We start from the raw sequence: 16765 nt of genomic DNA on the forward strand, positions 1-16765 counted from the left end.
CCACCACTACACTCTCATCCAAAGCACCATCATCTCTCACCCAGACTGTTACAGTACCTCTGAACTGGGTCTCCCTGCTTCCACTCCTGCCCTCCTATTATCTGTCTCTACACAATGACAAAAGTGATATTTTAAATAAGTCATGACAAAGGTGATAGATTCAACATATGTACTTTGTTCCCTCTTGAAACCCTCCTAAAATGACCATAAAGGGAGTTTTTAGAAGGTGTCTCTAAAGGACAAAGAGAACAGGAGAGGAAATAATAGTAACAGAAATTCAGAGGCTGGAAAACAGAAGGATGGGTGTCAACTGACTTAGCAGACCCAAGAAAGCTGAATCCTAACCCAGAGAAAGTGAAAAGGGAACATGATTTATACAGTGGTACCTCGGTTTTCGAACGTAATCTGTTCCGAAAGACCGTTCCAGTTCTGAAACATTGGAAAACAGCCAACAGCGAGACCTCAGGATCTTGTACTCAGCACAAGCCGCGTGACGTGTTCGACTTCTGAGGCGTGTTTGAAAACTGAAGCATTTACTTCTGGGTTTACAGCGTTCGTAAACCGAAATGTTCGTCAACAGAGACGTTCGAAAACCGAGGTACTAGTGTACCACCAAACACCCCCACAGTCAAGACTGATGGCACCAGATGTCCCTGGGAATGGAAGTAAAGATAGGGGACTGCTCAAATCGAGTTAAAGAAGAGAGCAATCCCAAATCCTCTCCTCGACTACATGCAACTGGGGCTGGACGTCCCGGCTCAGCCAGAAGCCGGGAGTTCTCTCCCCAGGCACGGGGAAGCTGAGTGTCTCCAGGCCAGGGACACCGGGTCCAGGTGAAGAGGAGTGTGCAGAAAACAGAACTGGTGAGCTTCCGTATGACTGTTAAGACATCCCTGGCACTTTGCTCCCACTTGGTTCCCAGAATGCTGGTGGCCAGAGAGTTCTCTCCAGCAAGAAACTGGAGGAACATTTTTCATGGAATCTGATCAGGCCGGGAAGAAATGCCCTATAAAAATCCACATCCTAAAGTAAGAGCCCCACCAGATGGCCCAGCGCAGCCGGCTTCCAACACCTGCCCACCTGGTCAGTGCCTCCCTTGGGCTCTCAGGGACCCTCGTAAGCAGAAGCAGACAACTGGGCAATACCCGGCTTCTGAGGAAAAGCTTTAACACAAAGGACAAGACTGAAACCAGCCAAGGTGAAAGCACCTGGGAGGAAACAGCCGGTTGGGAGATGAACCACATGCCCGAAACCATTACTATCCTCAGTAAGTCAGTGAGGACATGGCCGCCGGGAGATGGACAGCACCTTCCTCCAGCTGCACTGGGTCCTTCCTGCTGCTTGAACACGTGGAGCTCTTCCCCACCTCAGCACCCTCAAAGTAAGGGTTCCCTTCCCTACGTCTTCACCTGGCTGGCTCCTACTGTCACCTCAGGGGGCCCTCGATGAGCACCCACTCTGAAGAAGCCCCTGCGGCTACTGCCTACGACTGACAGCCACCAGCAAACTGAGTCTGGGAAGGGCAAGCAGTGAGTACTTCAGGCACTGCGAGCTGCCCGTGGCTGTCAGCACCCCCCGCTCCGCGCCGCGGCAGGAAGGCAGCCACCCACCAACAGCTCACATACACGTGCCGGTGGCTGTGTTCCAATGAAAACCTGAGTTTTGTATCATTTTCACAGGTCACGGTGTTATTCCCCTCCTGATGTTTTTTTTCAACCATTTAAAAACACGAAAACCATTCTTAGCTCCCAGGAGTAAGAAACCAGGAGGGGCGCTGGATATGGCCAAACCCTGTTCCGATACATCATCCTGTTTTATTTTCATCAAAGCGCTAATCAGTTCCTGCTGTTTTCTTGTTTATTTATCTCTTCTTGTTGCTTATTATCAGGCTTCCTACTAGAATGGACATTCCATAAGAGCGAGGACCTTTGCACTCTCGCCTGGCAGCTTAGCACCTAGAATAGTGCTTGGCATACAACATGTGCTCAATAAGTGTTCACTCTGTGCTGCGATTGCTGTGCCACACCAGCCATCCCGCTGGCAGGGCCTGAAAGGACAAGCTCAGGGGACAATAATGCCCTCCAACATTGCTCCTCCCTTACCCTTTCTCACATTTTCCTGCTCTTCTTTCATTTCCTCAATCCCAAGTTGTAAGTCCACCTGTGATGCCCAGAGCTACCCACAAACCTGGGAGCCAAGAAAAGCTCAGTCTAAGGCCCCCTGTCCTCTGTGCCCCTAGACCTAACATAAGGGGGTAGTGTCAGGCCACTGAGCCTGTGACAAGCAGGTCCTGTCACTGAGGTGGGGTCTCCTGCTCACCACTCTGAGAGGGAGAGGAGGAGGAGGGGGTTTGCGTCAGATAAATGGAGCTTTAGACTTATCCCTCTCTGAACCCCAAACGAGTAAGAGTGAGTGTAGCACAGCAGCTAATATGCATAGGTGCTCAGCAGTCTGAGGAATGCCAACTGAGCGAATATCCACAAGCACTGGAACTTTTCAACGTGATGTTATGGGACTCGTGGTTACAAAAAGGAGCCATCTCTAAACGAATGTCCAGGAAAAAAAGATTCCTTGATCTTTGTATGGGAGATTCACGTCCCCCAAATGGGGACAGGGGCACCAGACTCTCAACATTGCAAGCACACAGTGCTTTACGCTCGCCCGGCAAAGCTTGAACACGTACACAAGCCACCAGACGCCAGTGAGGTGGTTTCCCACGGAGGAAGGGCTCCCTGCGAAGGAAAGGACGTGCTAACAAGTACACATAGCTGTTCCGTGACCCGGACGTGGTACTGCCCAATGTGAATTAACGAAGTGGCACGTGGGCTTATGGATCACAGGGTTCTGACTTTGGCGTGCACGCCAGTCCTGCGGGCTTGCTCACTCCGGGCTGAACTCAAGTTCCTAAGATGCTAAGCTAGGCACCACATCCGACCAGCCCCGCCTGAACCGCTCGCTTTGACCCCTTTCAAACCCAGTGGTTTCGTGTCCCTCTGTTGAAGTACCTAATGCTATGCTTCTAAAACTGCAGTGCTCACAGAACCGGAACTTCCTCGCTTCAAAAGCGGTTAAGGAATTTACGTAACCGGACAGCAGCCAAGGCACTTGCTCTCTGATAGGCTAATGACACTGGCTTGAACTGGATCCCTTTGCAGGCACCCCAAGTGCTTCCAATTCTCTTGGGAAGGACTGGTCTGGCGGGGCAGGAGACCCACGTGTCTGAGCTCCTGCTTCCCGGACTTTGGTTCAGTTACGGTGCCACTAGGCTCCACTCTGCTGCTGCTGCTGCTGCTTTTGTTGGTCGACCAACAGATGAGACTTTCGTTTCCATAAAAAGAAATCACGCGCACAAAGGCCTTGGTGTACATAGCCAACTTTACTGGGGATTTGGAGATAAAGGAGGTTTTCATAGCAAAAACACAAAAATTTAGTTGAGTATTAGACATCCATGAGATTAAAAAGACCCGTAGCTATTTCCACTAACTGGACTCCAGCCTTCTACCCTTCCACGAAAGCATGTGACCACCTCTCCCCGCCCTTTCTTAGGAAGTAAACAAAACCTGAATTCCGGACAGTTTCTTATTCAGAGTGGCATAGCCCATCATTTGTCCTGTCCTTCTTCTCGAGACCCTTCCCTGGGGCCCTGGGACCCTTCTCAGCCTTGAGGTGTCCTCCTTGACTGATTTGTTTTTTGTTCTCTAAAGTGTGTGTGTGTGTGGTAGGGGTAGAAGAGCAGTCTGGGAAGTGCTTATACCCCTAAGTAACACTCTCTGAGAGCTCACTGACTTGGGAGTGGAGATGCTCTTTCATATGTACTACCACCTTTCTTCCTCCCACCAACGACCTCAAGTCAAAGCCATTTTGTTTCCATGCCACAAATGGGCTTATGAAGGCTTCGAGAAGGTAAGTCATTTGCCCAAGATCACACAACCTGTAAGAAGCCAGGGCAGCCCGAGCCTGTGGCTGTCAGAGCTCCCTGCTGTCACTACCCCTGCTCACAGGAGACGCTAGCCCTCCGACCTCCAGCCCGTCACCACCCTGCCCACTGTCCTCTGAACTCTGCAGTCAGGGAGAGGGAGCATGGGACGCACGAATGCACACAGCGTGCTGAGTCAGGCCACAGCATGGCGGCCCCCGGCTCCACCCCCCGGCGTCAGTCCTGAAAGGGCAGAGCCCGTGCACACGCAGGCACACTCGTGCACACGCACCTCTAACTCCTTCATTAGAAGATCACCCCACTCTATGCATGTTCATTGGTGGCCACTGGGACACAGGCTACTTGGTCATCATCAGACCCCACATCCCCGTCTCGATGACGCTGCCTGCCACTTCTACAGAAAAGGAACAGACCAGGACATTCATCGTCTCCACCCACAGAAGTTGAGACCAGGAGGAAAGAGACTCAGAAGCAGACAATTACATATCCTTCTCTGCAGTCCACGGCTGCCCCAGTGCTGTCTTCTAAAGATCAGATCAGACAGACTTATTGCCTTTCCCAGAAAGACTTAAAACACTTCCAGGACCTCCCTTCCCAGGACACGGAGCAAAAGCCAGAGTCCTTCCCGAGGGAGGAGGTGCTGGCCTGTGGACGAGCTGGATCACTGGGTCCTCCCCATCCGGATGGCTGCCCTGGGCAGGACCTACCCCCACCTGCCTCCACACCTTGGTCCATTCGCCTCTCCCTCTGTATTGCTGGGACACACCAGTCACCTTCCTGCCCCTCCCTCCCCAGGGACGCCCAATGTCAGCGCCCTCTCATCAAACTGACAGCACGTATCACAGTCGACACGTCTTGTTTCCTTGCTCACTTTGTCTTTCTTCCTCAGTAAAACGTAAGCTTCCCAAGGACCTGTTTGTCTTGGTCATCAGTACGCTCCCAGGGCCTGGCCCAACGCAGAAGTAAAGTACATACGTGCTACGTGAGTGAATAAATACATGAATACGCCGAGAAAGCTAGCTCCCTGCTGCGTCCTCCACTTTCCTCATCTTCAACATGAGGCTCACACAGTACCTATCAGGTGAGCACTGGCAGAGATGACAGAGGTACTGTATTCTGGTACCACGGAGCAGGCGCTCTCACAGGTCGTGAATGGAACACTTTTGCCACACAAGGGCAGGAGGGACGAACCCCCTTCATGAGAAGAGGTGACTCCACGCTGGCTCTTGAAAAATGAGTAACAGTTCTCCAGTGGGAGAAGAGGGCCAGGGAAACATGCGGTGCCAAGGCTGAACGGCCAGGGGGACATACTGGGAAGGGTACGTGGCTCAGAGAGCACAGGGCTGTCAGCTGAGGCTGCTGGAGAGGGCGGCAGGGGAGGGCAGGGCTCCCATCTGCCTCGAGGGTCACAGTCTGCACTACACTAGCGGGACAGGCACCTACATCTCATGTGTCCCCCACGGCTGACTGGTTTGGAATTTCCAGCTATAAGTACGTGACTCTCTATCAGGCCACTGAGGTCAGTTCCTAAAGAGAAGGGAAAATTCACAGCCAACACCTGGCCCCAACAACACCTGCAGACTCCTTCCCACCCATGACACCAAAGCATCATCTCCTTAACTGGTGCATTTGCCCCATGGCCAAGGGGCTGCTCACACATCCTTCATGAGCATTCACCTAGAGCAGGGGTGTCCAAACTGCGGCCCGCAGGCCAACTGCGGCCCATGATCCATTGTTAATTGGCCCGCAGCAAATTCCAAAAATACATTTAGTTTACCAGGTGAGGCAATACGTACTTCACCTCGAGTGAGTGGCCCAGCTGTTTGTGTATTTTACCGCATATGGCCCTTGGTGAAAAACGTTGAAAACAGTTTGGACACCCCTGGTCTAAAGGTTTTCAGTCAAAGTAGCAGGGCAGGCATCATGAGCTCCTTCATCCAAATAGCCCAGGAGCAGGTGTGGGTTTGTGGGTGATTGGGGGAGGGGCGGGGCAGCCTCACACAGACACAGATTCCCAGACATGTGAGCACATGCCACCCAACTCAGGGACACAGGGACCACACCGCCTACCTCCACATCACATCTTGTGATGAGGGCTGGCCCCGCACGTACAGTAGAGTTAAGCAACTTGGCATGAAGTCTAGCAGCAATCCAGAGGTATTTGCTAAAGTTACTTTTTTATGAAGAGACGGTGCTGGCCTGTAGAGGACAGAGGGCAACTGGATAGCTGGCTTCTTTTCCCCACGTGGAATGCCGGCCAGCCTTCCTGTCTGCTTATCTAAACCATGCCCATCCTTTAAAGGGCAGCCTCTCTCCATTGTGGCACCTCCCCTGAATCTTCCACAGCCCGCTCTCTGCGGTCTCTGAGCTCCACCTGCTCTGAGGCTCAGCCAGGCCCACGTACAAGTTTTCTAATCTGACTCCCTAGACTACAAGCTCCTACTATTCATAATATTTATCGAACATTTATGTGCTCGGTACTATACTTGGCACTCTACATTAGGAGGTAGGTACTATTATTATACCCATTTTACAGATGGGGAAACTGAGACACAGTGAAACTTGCCCCCAGGCCACACAGCTCCAGGATTCCAATCCTAGTGGTCTGACGCCAGAGCCCCCGCTCCTACCCAGCACTCTGTACCCCATCCTAGATGCTGCCTTCCTCATCTGTGTATTCCCATACACTAGCTCCCTGAGGGCTCCGCTGGGGTACAGTCAACACCTATAGGTTGAAACCCAGACTCCCGGGATTGTGGTTCCCAATAGGGATGATACCAAAGAGCCACTAGATGGCAGCAAAGAGCCAGGCCCAGGCCTCCCTGAGGGAGGTAGACAAACTGCGATAACGTTTGTTTACTGCATCCTGCATCTTGCACCACGCGCTTTGTAGACATTCTCTCTCCTCCTCACTAAGGCCTTCTAAGGTAGGTGCCATCACCTGCCCTCTTCACAGGCTCAGACAGGTGGAGAAATTTGCCCAAGGTCAGGCAGCTATGGGTACTAGGATGAACCCAGGACTGCTGAAACCCAAGGCCCCTGCCAGTTCGCAGGAGAAATAGAGGGAACCCATTCCGTGGTTGCTCTAGGCCTGGAGTGGGTTCCACGCCCCTCCTTCTCCATCCCTAGGGAGCACAGATAATACTGTTTGGGGAGGGAGTGGATATTCTGAGCTGGTTCTCAGGCAGTCACCCCCTAACAGGCATCTGCGCTGCGAGGCAGTTTGAGGTAAGGCTCACAGAATGTCAGCACTGAGAGCACTGGTCCACCACAGACCCCTGACCAACGTGCTTGGCATTCCCCACCAGAAAGGATGCTGCGTGACGCCAGCCTCAGCACCTCAACTCCGCAGGCTGCATTCAGCACTGCCCCTCCTGCCCTTCCCGTCCCGGGCTCCTCTATCTGGAATCAGTGTCCACAACAAGCCAGCAGGGCCACAGAGGCCACAACACTAGAGATGGTAAAAACTATCTAACCAGCTCTGACTGTGCCCCCTTCCAACCTTTCCAACAACTCGGTCACCTCCACACCTACAATCCAGCCCGTGGGCTGGACCGACCTCCCTGTTTGCTGTCCTGTGGCAGTGGCAGTGGAGGTGGCCAGGGCGTGCAGGTGCCTCATGCGCAAGGACCAGGGCGCACACACAAGCACGCACAGAACGAAGAACCCACACGCCTATCCTCAGGCCCCTCAGGGTGCAGGGACTCGAGTGGCAGCAGAGGAATCGTCCCATCTGGAGCTTCTGCATCTGGCGACATTCCTGGCTGAGCCCATTGGGGCAATGACTTCAGAACTGCCAGTGATGCCATCTCGGGCTGCTTCCGGCCTGCTTCCCGGCCTTCCCCCCTTCTCCCACAGCCCCTTCCAAGGCTCATACAGTCAGATCAGGTCCTCTGAAAATACACAAATCTTGGGTTTATTGGGGGCATTGTAAGGTCAGGCACAGTTTGCTCCTGGGTAGGAAGAGTCATGACCTTTCAGCTGTCTTGGCATTTCCGGGGGCTGCCCCTGCCGGTCCCCGCCCCGTGTCTCTGCACACGACATCTCTTCCCCCCTCCCTGCTCCCCGAGTCTCTTATTCTTTCACCAGCCGGTAGATGTGGTGCTGAGCCCCACGCTCGCTGGCGGACACCTCAAAGACATATGCAATGCACAGCAAGGTCTCCTGCGTGTCTCTGTTGGTGACCACCTGCAGGGGAGAGAAACGCTGAGGGTTAAGGCCCCAAAAGAGGGCCTGCCATTCCCTCTCCCAACCAATCCACTTCCGCCCCGCACCTGCAGCACCCCCGCACCAGTCCCCACACCTGCAGGATGGTGAAGTTCTCCAGCACACTGTTCATCATGTACTTCTCGGGCAGGTGCTTCAGCTTGTGGATGAAGTTGATCATGTACTCACAGAGAGGCGACCGGTGGATGCGGTAGGAGTAGTGGCCATTCTCATAGCGGGCATACTCTGTCTGCAGGACCCAGGGGGCAGCAGGGCTTAGAATCTCTTTTGACCACCTCCAGCCCAGGCCCAACTGCGGGGAAGCTCCATGACCCACTGAGTCTTAAGTGGGAAGAAAAGGCAGGAAGCCTGGAGACCCTTGAGAACAAAGGCTCTCAGTGACAGGCAGAAGCTGGCTCTCAGAGGAGGACAGCTTCAAGACGTGAGAGTAATAGCAACAGGCAAGAGGGACAGATGATGACGCAGTCCTGGCTGCACGCAAACACACGAGGGAAGGGCGCACAGGAATCCCTGTGGTCACGGAACTGTCCTGTAGTTGCAGCTATACCTCTGTACACACGCTTCGCGTAACTGAGTGCGTGCAAACCAATGAAATCTGAATCAGATTGGTGAGTGGCATCAACGTCAACCTCCTGGCTGCCAACATTACACTCCAGTTATGCAAAATGTTGCCACTGGGTGGGTGAAGGGTACATGGGATTACAATTGCATGGGGACCCACAATTATCTCAAAATAAAAGTTCAACTTAAAATAAGTAACTCTAAAAGCGCTTTTTACAAACAGCTATTGCCCAGATTCTACCCTGGGATTCTGAGTTAAGGGTTGTGAAGTGGGTTCGGGCCTCGGTGTGTTTCAAAAGCTCCAGTGATCTAAGGTGCAGCCAGGCTTGACCACAGTGGGAAGGGATGTGTCCTCCCTGTCTTCTCCCCAGCCCCGCACCTGCCCATGCTTGACATGAGGTGGGTTATCGATAACTGAGAGACTGAGAGAGTGAGGTTTCATTGATTCAGACAAATTTGGGGGAAGCGGAGGACAGCAACAAAGACCAGCTTCAAAGAGTGGAAAGTTCTAGTTTAACAAGTGCACGGGTGCCCCTACCTCCACTTTCTCCACCACCTGCTTGCCGAATGAGCAGACCTTGGTGGAGCATGTGATTATCATGTTCTCGGGACTCTCGTATTGGCTGGAGACCCCGTAGAAGGAGCTGCCTTCGTCCTCCATGTTGGTGTTGAGGTCTGCCTGGAGAGACACGGGGAAGCCAAGAAGCGGACAGGTAAGTCGGCAGGCAGCTTGTTGGGGGTGGAGCCAAGGGCCACATATCCAGGTTCTCAGGCCAGGACGCCATCAGGACGGCTTACAAAGAACCTGGGCAGCAGGGTCCTGGAAACCTCCCTCCCTTCTCCACAGCCGGGCCTGGTATACAATCAGGTTGTGCCACCTACGTAACGGAAAAAGAGAACACTGGGACATGTATTAGGTACAGGGCAGAAACTGGACAGTGCCTGGAAAAGAGCTGGCAGGCAGCTCTGCGGCCTGGGAAGGGCAGGTACCTGAACGTGGGGGTGGACATCCAAGGGGCCCGGCCAGGTCACAACATGAGGCCTCTCAGACGTCGGCCCCTGCTGGCCTCCCCTTGATTAATGCACACCCATGTACCACTACCACGTCCTACCATGTCCCCGACAGTTTCTTTTAAATCAACTCACTCTTATTCCTTAACTCCATTCTAAGCCATATGTCCATGAAATCAGGGATTCTATTTTTCTACTATATATGAAAACAATTACATAACGATTACAGAAGAAATGTTTATTCATGTTCCACCTAAAAGAACGCTACACACCAGGCCTGGGTGGGACCGGCCCACCCTGCCCAGGCTCTTCCCAGTACAGTCATCTGGACGTGCCCTTCACCACCCCATTCTGGCAGGAGCTGTGCAGGAGGCCTTGCCCCTTCCAGATGGTAAGCACTCTGGAGGCAAACACTAAAACTAAGCTCTCCCCAGGGCTTGGACAGTGCCCAGTACAGGACGGGCCTGTAGGAAAGGTCACGTGTGGCGGTTGCGCCTCTCACCTCTGGGTGGCGCCAGGTGAGAAGAGAGAGGTCCCTGGGTCCCAAGGAAGGACCTGGCTCTGCCCCCATCTCCAACACACTCCATGGGCTTCCCTGCCCACCTCTCACTCACCAGGCCCTCCCCATCAGTCAGTCAATCTCCCATTCATCCTGCCCCAGACCAGCACGGCTAGGGCCAATGGGGGCCCAGAGGGCGAGACATTGTCTCTGCTCTCAAGGAGTTTATAACTTGCGGGAGAGCAAGTGGAATAAGTGAGCTGGTTGTTTGGGGGAGGGGGAGAGCAAGGGTTTGGGGAAGACAGATATCCCGCAAGTGACAATCCAGAGTCTGCCCGCAAAGCTGCCCTGTGGCGATGGTGCACACACCCAGGGAAGCTGGCCAGCGATGCACAGTGCACCCCACGCGCCCCTTCTTGCCTCGGTGTCCCAGCCTTCTAATTACAACCCAGTCCTGACTCCTTTCCACCATGGATCCCCCCACTTGAAGCACCTCCCCCAAACAAGTTTGCTTCTCTACTTTCTCATCCTAAGAGGAAAGCTGCCCCCCCATATTACCCTGAGAGATGCCCCCCCACTTGTCCTCCTGCCCTCAGAACGCCCTCTTGTTCCCCATCCTCCACCCTATTCATAGCTGTGGTGAGGGTGGGCAGCTCACAGGCTGTGCCTGGAACAGGTGTAGGGGATCGGGTGACTGACAGATGAGCCGGACAGCCGCAGCTCGGGTGTGGGGGCTACAGGGGCTCAGATTCATTGTCATGTGCTGGTATGTGCCTGGGAGAAATGTCAGGGCCCAAAAGGGGGACAGCAGGCTGGGAGGGGAGGGCAGGAGGGGGGGCAGGCTGGGAGGGGGGCAGGCTGGGTGGGGGGCAGGATGGGGGGGCAGGCTGGGGGGGCAGGCTGGGAGCGGAGGGCAGAATGAGAGGGGGGCAGGCTGGGAGGGGAGCAGGCTGGGGGGGCAGGCTGGGAGGGGGGCAGGCTGGGGGGGCAGGCTGGGAGGGGAGGGCAGGAGAGGGGCAGGCTTGGAGGGGAGGGCAGGCTGAGGGGGGCAGGTTGGGAGGGGGGCAGGCTGGGAGGGCAGGCTTGGAGGGGGGCAGGCTGGGGGGGCAGGCTGGGGGGGCAGGCTGGGAGGGGGGCAGGCTGGGGGGGCAGGCTGGGAGGGGGTCAGGCTGGGGGGGCAGGCTGGGAGGGGGGCAGGCTGGGGGGGCAGGCTGGGAGGGGGGCAGGATGGGAGGGGGCAGGCTTGGAGGGGAAGGCAGGCTGGGAGGGGAGGGCAGGAGAGGGGCAGGCTTGGAGGGGAGGGCAGGCTGAGGGGGGCAGGCTGGGGGGGGCAGGCTGGGAGGGAGGACAGGAGGGGGGCAGGCTGGGAGGACAGGCTGGGAGGGGAGGGCAGGCTAGGAGGGGAAGGCAAGCTGGGAGAGGGGCAGGCTGGGAGGGGGACAGGCTGGGAGGGGAGGGCAGGAGGGGGGCAGGCTGGGAGGGGAGGGCAGGCTGGGAGGGGAGGGCAGGAGGGGAGGCAGGTTGGGAGGGGAGGGCAGGAGGGGGGCAGGCTGGAGCACTCTCCTCCCTCCCTGGCCTCAGCTCAGCTCTGCCCAGCTTTTTAAATTGGCAGACTGGCATTAATGGCCATCAGTGTCCAAGAGTCCCGTCTCCCCCCACCCCCAAGGACAGAGGTGGCCTCTGCTGGTCTCATGTTCTGGGGGAGGAGAGAAGGGGTCTCAGCTTCTCAGTCCTGCTGCAGCCCCACCTTACAATCAGAAGGAGCACAGCCTCACAACTCAGCCTCTCCTGCACCCAGATGCCACTTCCAGCTGTGAACAATTTGTCCTGGAGTCCACGAGCCTATGAGGTACCAGTGCAACCCCACCAATAAGGACAGTAACTGCAGTGAGGGGGGACTGGGCGGCTGGATTGGGAATGTCAAAGCCCTCCCACTCCAAGGGGGCTGTAATTAAATCCCAGCACGCCGGATCAAGGCCTGGCGTGAACAGAAAATGGCCAGGCAGAAGCGAGGAAGGCTTTGGCTCCGGCGGCATTGTTTCTTCGCCTTCCTCACTGAGTGTGGCCAGTCTCACACCAGCGGATGGCCAGGGAGGGAGTGGCCAAGCTGCCTGTGAGGACCCGTGTGTGACCAGAAGTCTCATGGTGAGCACACAGGAACATTTCTTTCCCCACATCACAGATTTTACTTCCCTGATGCCTCTGCCCAACCTAGGCAGGCTGACCGCCCAGGTTGACCGACGAGATGACCGCCAAGGTGCCCTGGCCGCAGACATGCCCATCTCTGATTTCCTGGCCTCCTGCCCAAGCCTCTGGCCTGCAGAGAGGGCCCAGCTCAGACGCAGCGGGCCCGCAGCCTCCCTTCACTGCCAGCTGACCCCACGCACATCAGGGCCTCCGAGACACAGCCTGTTGCAAGCTCAGTTTTCAGATGGAGGAAGAGGTGCGGGAAGCCGAGATTGGCTCAGGACAGAGCTCTGGAACTGGGGCCTCCACGTCCCAGCTGGGCACCGCTGCCCACCTTGTGCTTCCTGGATACACTAGGAGGGCCTGGCTGGTGGCCCTTTGGCCACACTCCTACACCCCTGGGGTTTCTGCCCCAGGACCCTGAGATCCACTCTGGATTCTGCACTCAGAACATGAGCCCCAGGAAAACATTGGGGCCACACGGCACAGGTGTTGTGCAGAGCCCACGGCCAGTGCACAAAGGCCGTACCTGGAACCTGCCCGATTGTGTTTCCTTGGCCCCCACTATTCTGCCCCTTCTCCTCTCCCATCAGTCTCCACCTCCGACCTACCCACAGAGTCAGAATGATGGAGAGCACATGAGCCATGGGCAAGGTTGGACGACAGGAAGGGCAACCGTATCCATTTTCTGGAAGAGAAGTCTGGGCTCTAGATAATCCAAGAAGCTTAACCACCCAACTGCATACTGACAGCACCGAGTTAAGTCTGCTCTCCCCGTGCCACCACGTCTGCCGCTCCTCAGGGGAATGGGGATCCTTTTCCAGGCCATCCAGAGCCTTCTCCAACAGGAGCAGGGGGAGCACCAGGATCCTGCATGGAGGGCACCCCACGTGCTTTGCGAGGTAGACAGTAGTACAATGTTTCCAGCTCACATGCTGCTGCCAGACGCCTATGAAGTCGGTGACCCCTGCACGTCATTTTACCCCTCTGTGCCTGTTGCCCCTCCATGGAATGAGGCTGGGAGTGTGGCAAGGATAAAACATGCTAATACATGTAACGTGGTGAGAGCAGTGCCTGATGTAATTACTCTTTCACCGACCGCCCTGACGCACCTCACTGCCTGTGTGTAACAGGAACAACCACGGGAAAGCAGCTCACCTTACTTACCCACAAGCCAGGCCCTTCCTTACCCCATGCCTCAGTTGCCCCCCATTTGTGAAACTGGGGGCCTAAAATGGTCCTCCTCTGTATGGTGTCTGGAAGAATACAGAATATTATCCAGCTGAAAGGAAGGAGCCAGTGGAAAGGACCCCACTCCAGGGTCATGTTCCCATAAATGCCTCCTGCCAAGAAGGGCTCCCTTCTGACCTGAAATTACACCCTCAGGGTCGCTGAGCCAGTGCCGGGAAAAAGCCACAAATCACTGCACCCAAGCTCCTTTTTCCAACTCAAGGCTAAACCCAGACAGGTTTGAGGAGAGGGGAAGGAGGAGTCAAGAGAGGGGGTCAGCTTCCCCAAGTCAAGGCCAGGAGCCTCCCCATGCACACAGCAGGAAGTGGAGCTGCCACTGCTGGCTGGACAGTAACAATGTTCATTGACTCCTGGCTCCAATTCCCATGGCCAGGGCTGTGAGGGAGAGTAGGGAGAGGAAAAAGGGAAGGGAGATTGTTGAAGCCCTTTCTGGCTGCGGTCCTGCAGAAGGCTGCTGTCTCTCACTTGGCCTGTATCATGGAGCCTTCTACTTCCTTCCAGCCTGGGTGGCTGACTTCTCCAACTAAGCACAGCTCTGGCCATGTCATGCCCCGTCCAAAAAAAACTTCAATGACTCCTCATTACTTAAAGAGAAGGGACAGCAAATATGCAGTAAGACAGACACTAGCAGTCAATCCAGCTTTCTCCCTCCAGATCCTTCTCTTAACCCAGCATTCCAAACCGTGACTACCAATCCATTGCAGCTGACACTCAGGTGAAAATCCATTTTCCCGGCTATCTGGTTAACATGGGAGACTGACCATTCAAGTTCATGTTCCCTTTCCAAAGAACCAACTAGAATGATAGCAAAGAACTTTAAAAAATGTGCTGCCCACCACAAAGGCGAAGAAAATGGAGAAGAGACCAAAAGACCAGAGAGTTCAGGTTCGGGAAGACTGAAGGCTGGTCAGAACTAGAATGGATTCTGTCAGGGAAAGGAAGCAGAGGAAATTACTGTCCAAACGTGCCTTGAGAGGGGTGACAGATAAGAAGCGAGCTGATGTACTTGAGAGAAGCCCTAAGCGGCTTGGGAGTAGAGGGACCAGGACAATGGGCCGGGGGACGCACAGGATATGACACAGGAACTGGCTAAAAGACTGACACAGGGTGGGCGTGCCTCCGGGCTGACCTCCCGCCCCTCAGAAGAGGACAAAGGGCAAGCATCTGCAGAAACTAAACAGCAGGCTGAGAAGACGGGGAAGAGACAGGGATGAAAACAGGACAGTTAAGTGAAACCTACATGAGGAATGGTGGGACCCTAGCTCTCTCCCTTGCCCCACTCCTAGAATTCTACTGATCAAATATAGCCATTCCAGGGGGCAGGAGATGAAAGGAGTCTTCTCTGGAGAAACTGAACCACCTCAGGGGGGAAAAGAGAAGTCTAGTCAACATACGGACATTTATTGGTTTCCCCAGTAAAAGAGCTGGTTCCCCAACCCCAATCACCTTTGAGTGAAGCCCACCAGGTGACGAATCCTGCCTCATACACAGAGCTCCCGGTCACTATTAAACGTGGAGAAATGGCACAAACAACAAAAGAATAAACTGGACTTCATCAAAATGAACAATTTTGTGCTTCAAAGGACACGATCACAGAATGGGAGATGATATGTTCACATCATACATCTGATAAGGGGCTTGTGTCTATAAAATATAAAGAACTCATAAATCAAACAACCCAATTTAAAAAGTCAAATAACCCAATTTAAAAATAGGCAAAGTTGCTGAACAGACATTTCTCCAAAGAAGATGTAAGAATACAATAATCACAGAGAATGTCGAGTGTTGGGGAGGACATGGAGAAACTGGAACCCTCTGGTGCTGCAGGTGGGGATGTAAAAGGGTTCAGCCACTTTGGACGACAGTCCGGCAGCTCCTCAAAAAGGTTACCATATGCCCCAGCAAGCCCACACCGAAGTTTATACCCCAAAGCACTGGAAACATATGTCCACACAAAAACTTGTACAGGCATGTTCACAGCAACGTTACTCGTAATAACCAAAAAGTGGAAGCAATCCAAGTGTCCATCAACTGATGAACAGAGATAAAATGTGGTGTATCCTCACAATGGAATGAATAGTATACAGCCTTAAACAGGAACCAAGTGCTGATACCTCCTGCAGTATGGCTGAATCTTGAAAATATCATGCTAAGTGAATTAAGCCAGTCACAAAACACCACATGTGATTCCATTTATTGACATGTCCCCAAAAGGCAAAGCTATAGCGATAGAAAGTAGATTAATGATTGCCTAAGGCTGAGGGAGTGGTGGTTGGGGTACAGGTTTATCTATAAGGTGGTGAAAATGTTCTAAAATTGATTGGCTGCACAACTCTGTGACTATATTAAAAAACATTGAATTCTACACTTTAAGTGGATGAAATATTTGGTAAATGAATTATATGATAAGAAAGCTGTTTTTAAAAAATATGGGCCGTAAAATATGGCTAAGGATTATAGATATTTGAGAAAACCCTCCAACTTGAAAGACATAGTCGAAAACAGACAGAAAAAAAAAGATTAAAGGGAAACAAAGACAAAGAAGGGAGCAGAAGAAAACTTAAAAAATAACTTTTACTTCACATTCCCAGAAAGAGAAAAATTGTATGCATCGAACAAGATCAGGATGTAATCAAAGAACAAAAGGAGTTCTTAAAAACTTTTTAAAAAAATGTCATCATCAAAATCCAATATTGGACAGAAGGTATGACAGGGAATGCCACCAAATCCCATTAATCTAATTCGCCGTTAACTGTACAATGCACCGTGATTATATGAACCACTAAGAAAGAAAACGTGGGGCGGCCGGATGGCTCAGTTGGTTAGAGCCTGAGCTCTTAACAACAGGGCTGCCGGTTCAATTCCCACATGGACCAGTGAGCTGCGCCCTCACAAGTAGATTGAAGACAATGAGCTGCCGCTCAGCTTCCGGAGGGGTGGCCGGATGGCTCAGTCGGATAGACCGCGAGCTCTTAACAACAAGGCTGCCGGTTCAATTCTCACATGGGATTGTGGGCTGTGCCTCCTGCAACTAAGACTGAAAACAGCAACAGGACTTGGAGCTGAGCTGCGCCCTCCACAACTAACTAGAT

General features: G+C 53.6%; 1 protein-coding gene across 6 annotated transcripts in view; it reads right to left on the minus strand.

Annotated features, from left to right (window-relative positions):
- Positions 1–7837: 7837 nt before the first annotated feature.
- TEAD4 (TEA domain transcription factor 4) overlaps positions 7838–16765 on the minus strand; it is a 60402-nt gene continuing 51474 nt past the window's right edge. For all 6 annotated transcript variants that reach the window (XM_081060189.1, XM_081060193.1, XM_081060191.1 and 3 more), the window contains 3 exons: positions 9264–9404; positions 8241–8393; positions 7838–8125 (listed from right to left, as the gene is read on the minus strand). In XM_081060189.1, the coding sequence (XP_080916315.1) occupies positions 8012–8125; positions 8241–8393; positions 9264–9404 (408 nt within the window). In that variant the 3' untranslated portion in view covers positions 7838–8011. The remainder of the gene's footprint in view (positions 8126–8240; positions 8394–9263; positions 9405–16765) is intronic.

This window comes from Rhinolophus hipposideros (assembly GCF_964194185.1).
Source record: "Rhinolophus hipposideros genome assembly, chromosome: 9".
Taxonomy (NCBI): domain Eukaryota; kingdom Metazoa; phylum Chordata; class Mammalia; order Chiroptera; family Rhinolophidae; genus Rhinolophus; species Rhinolophus hipposideros.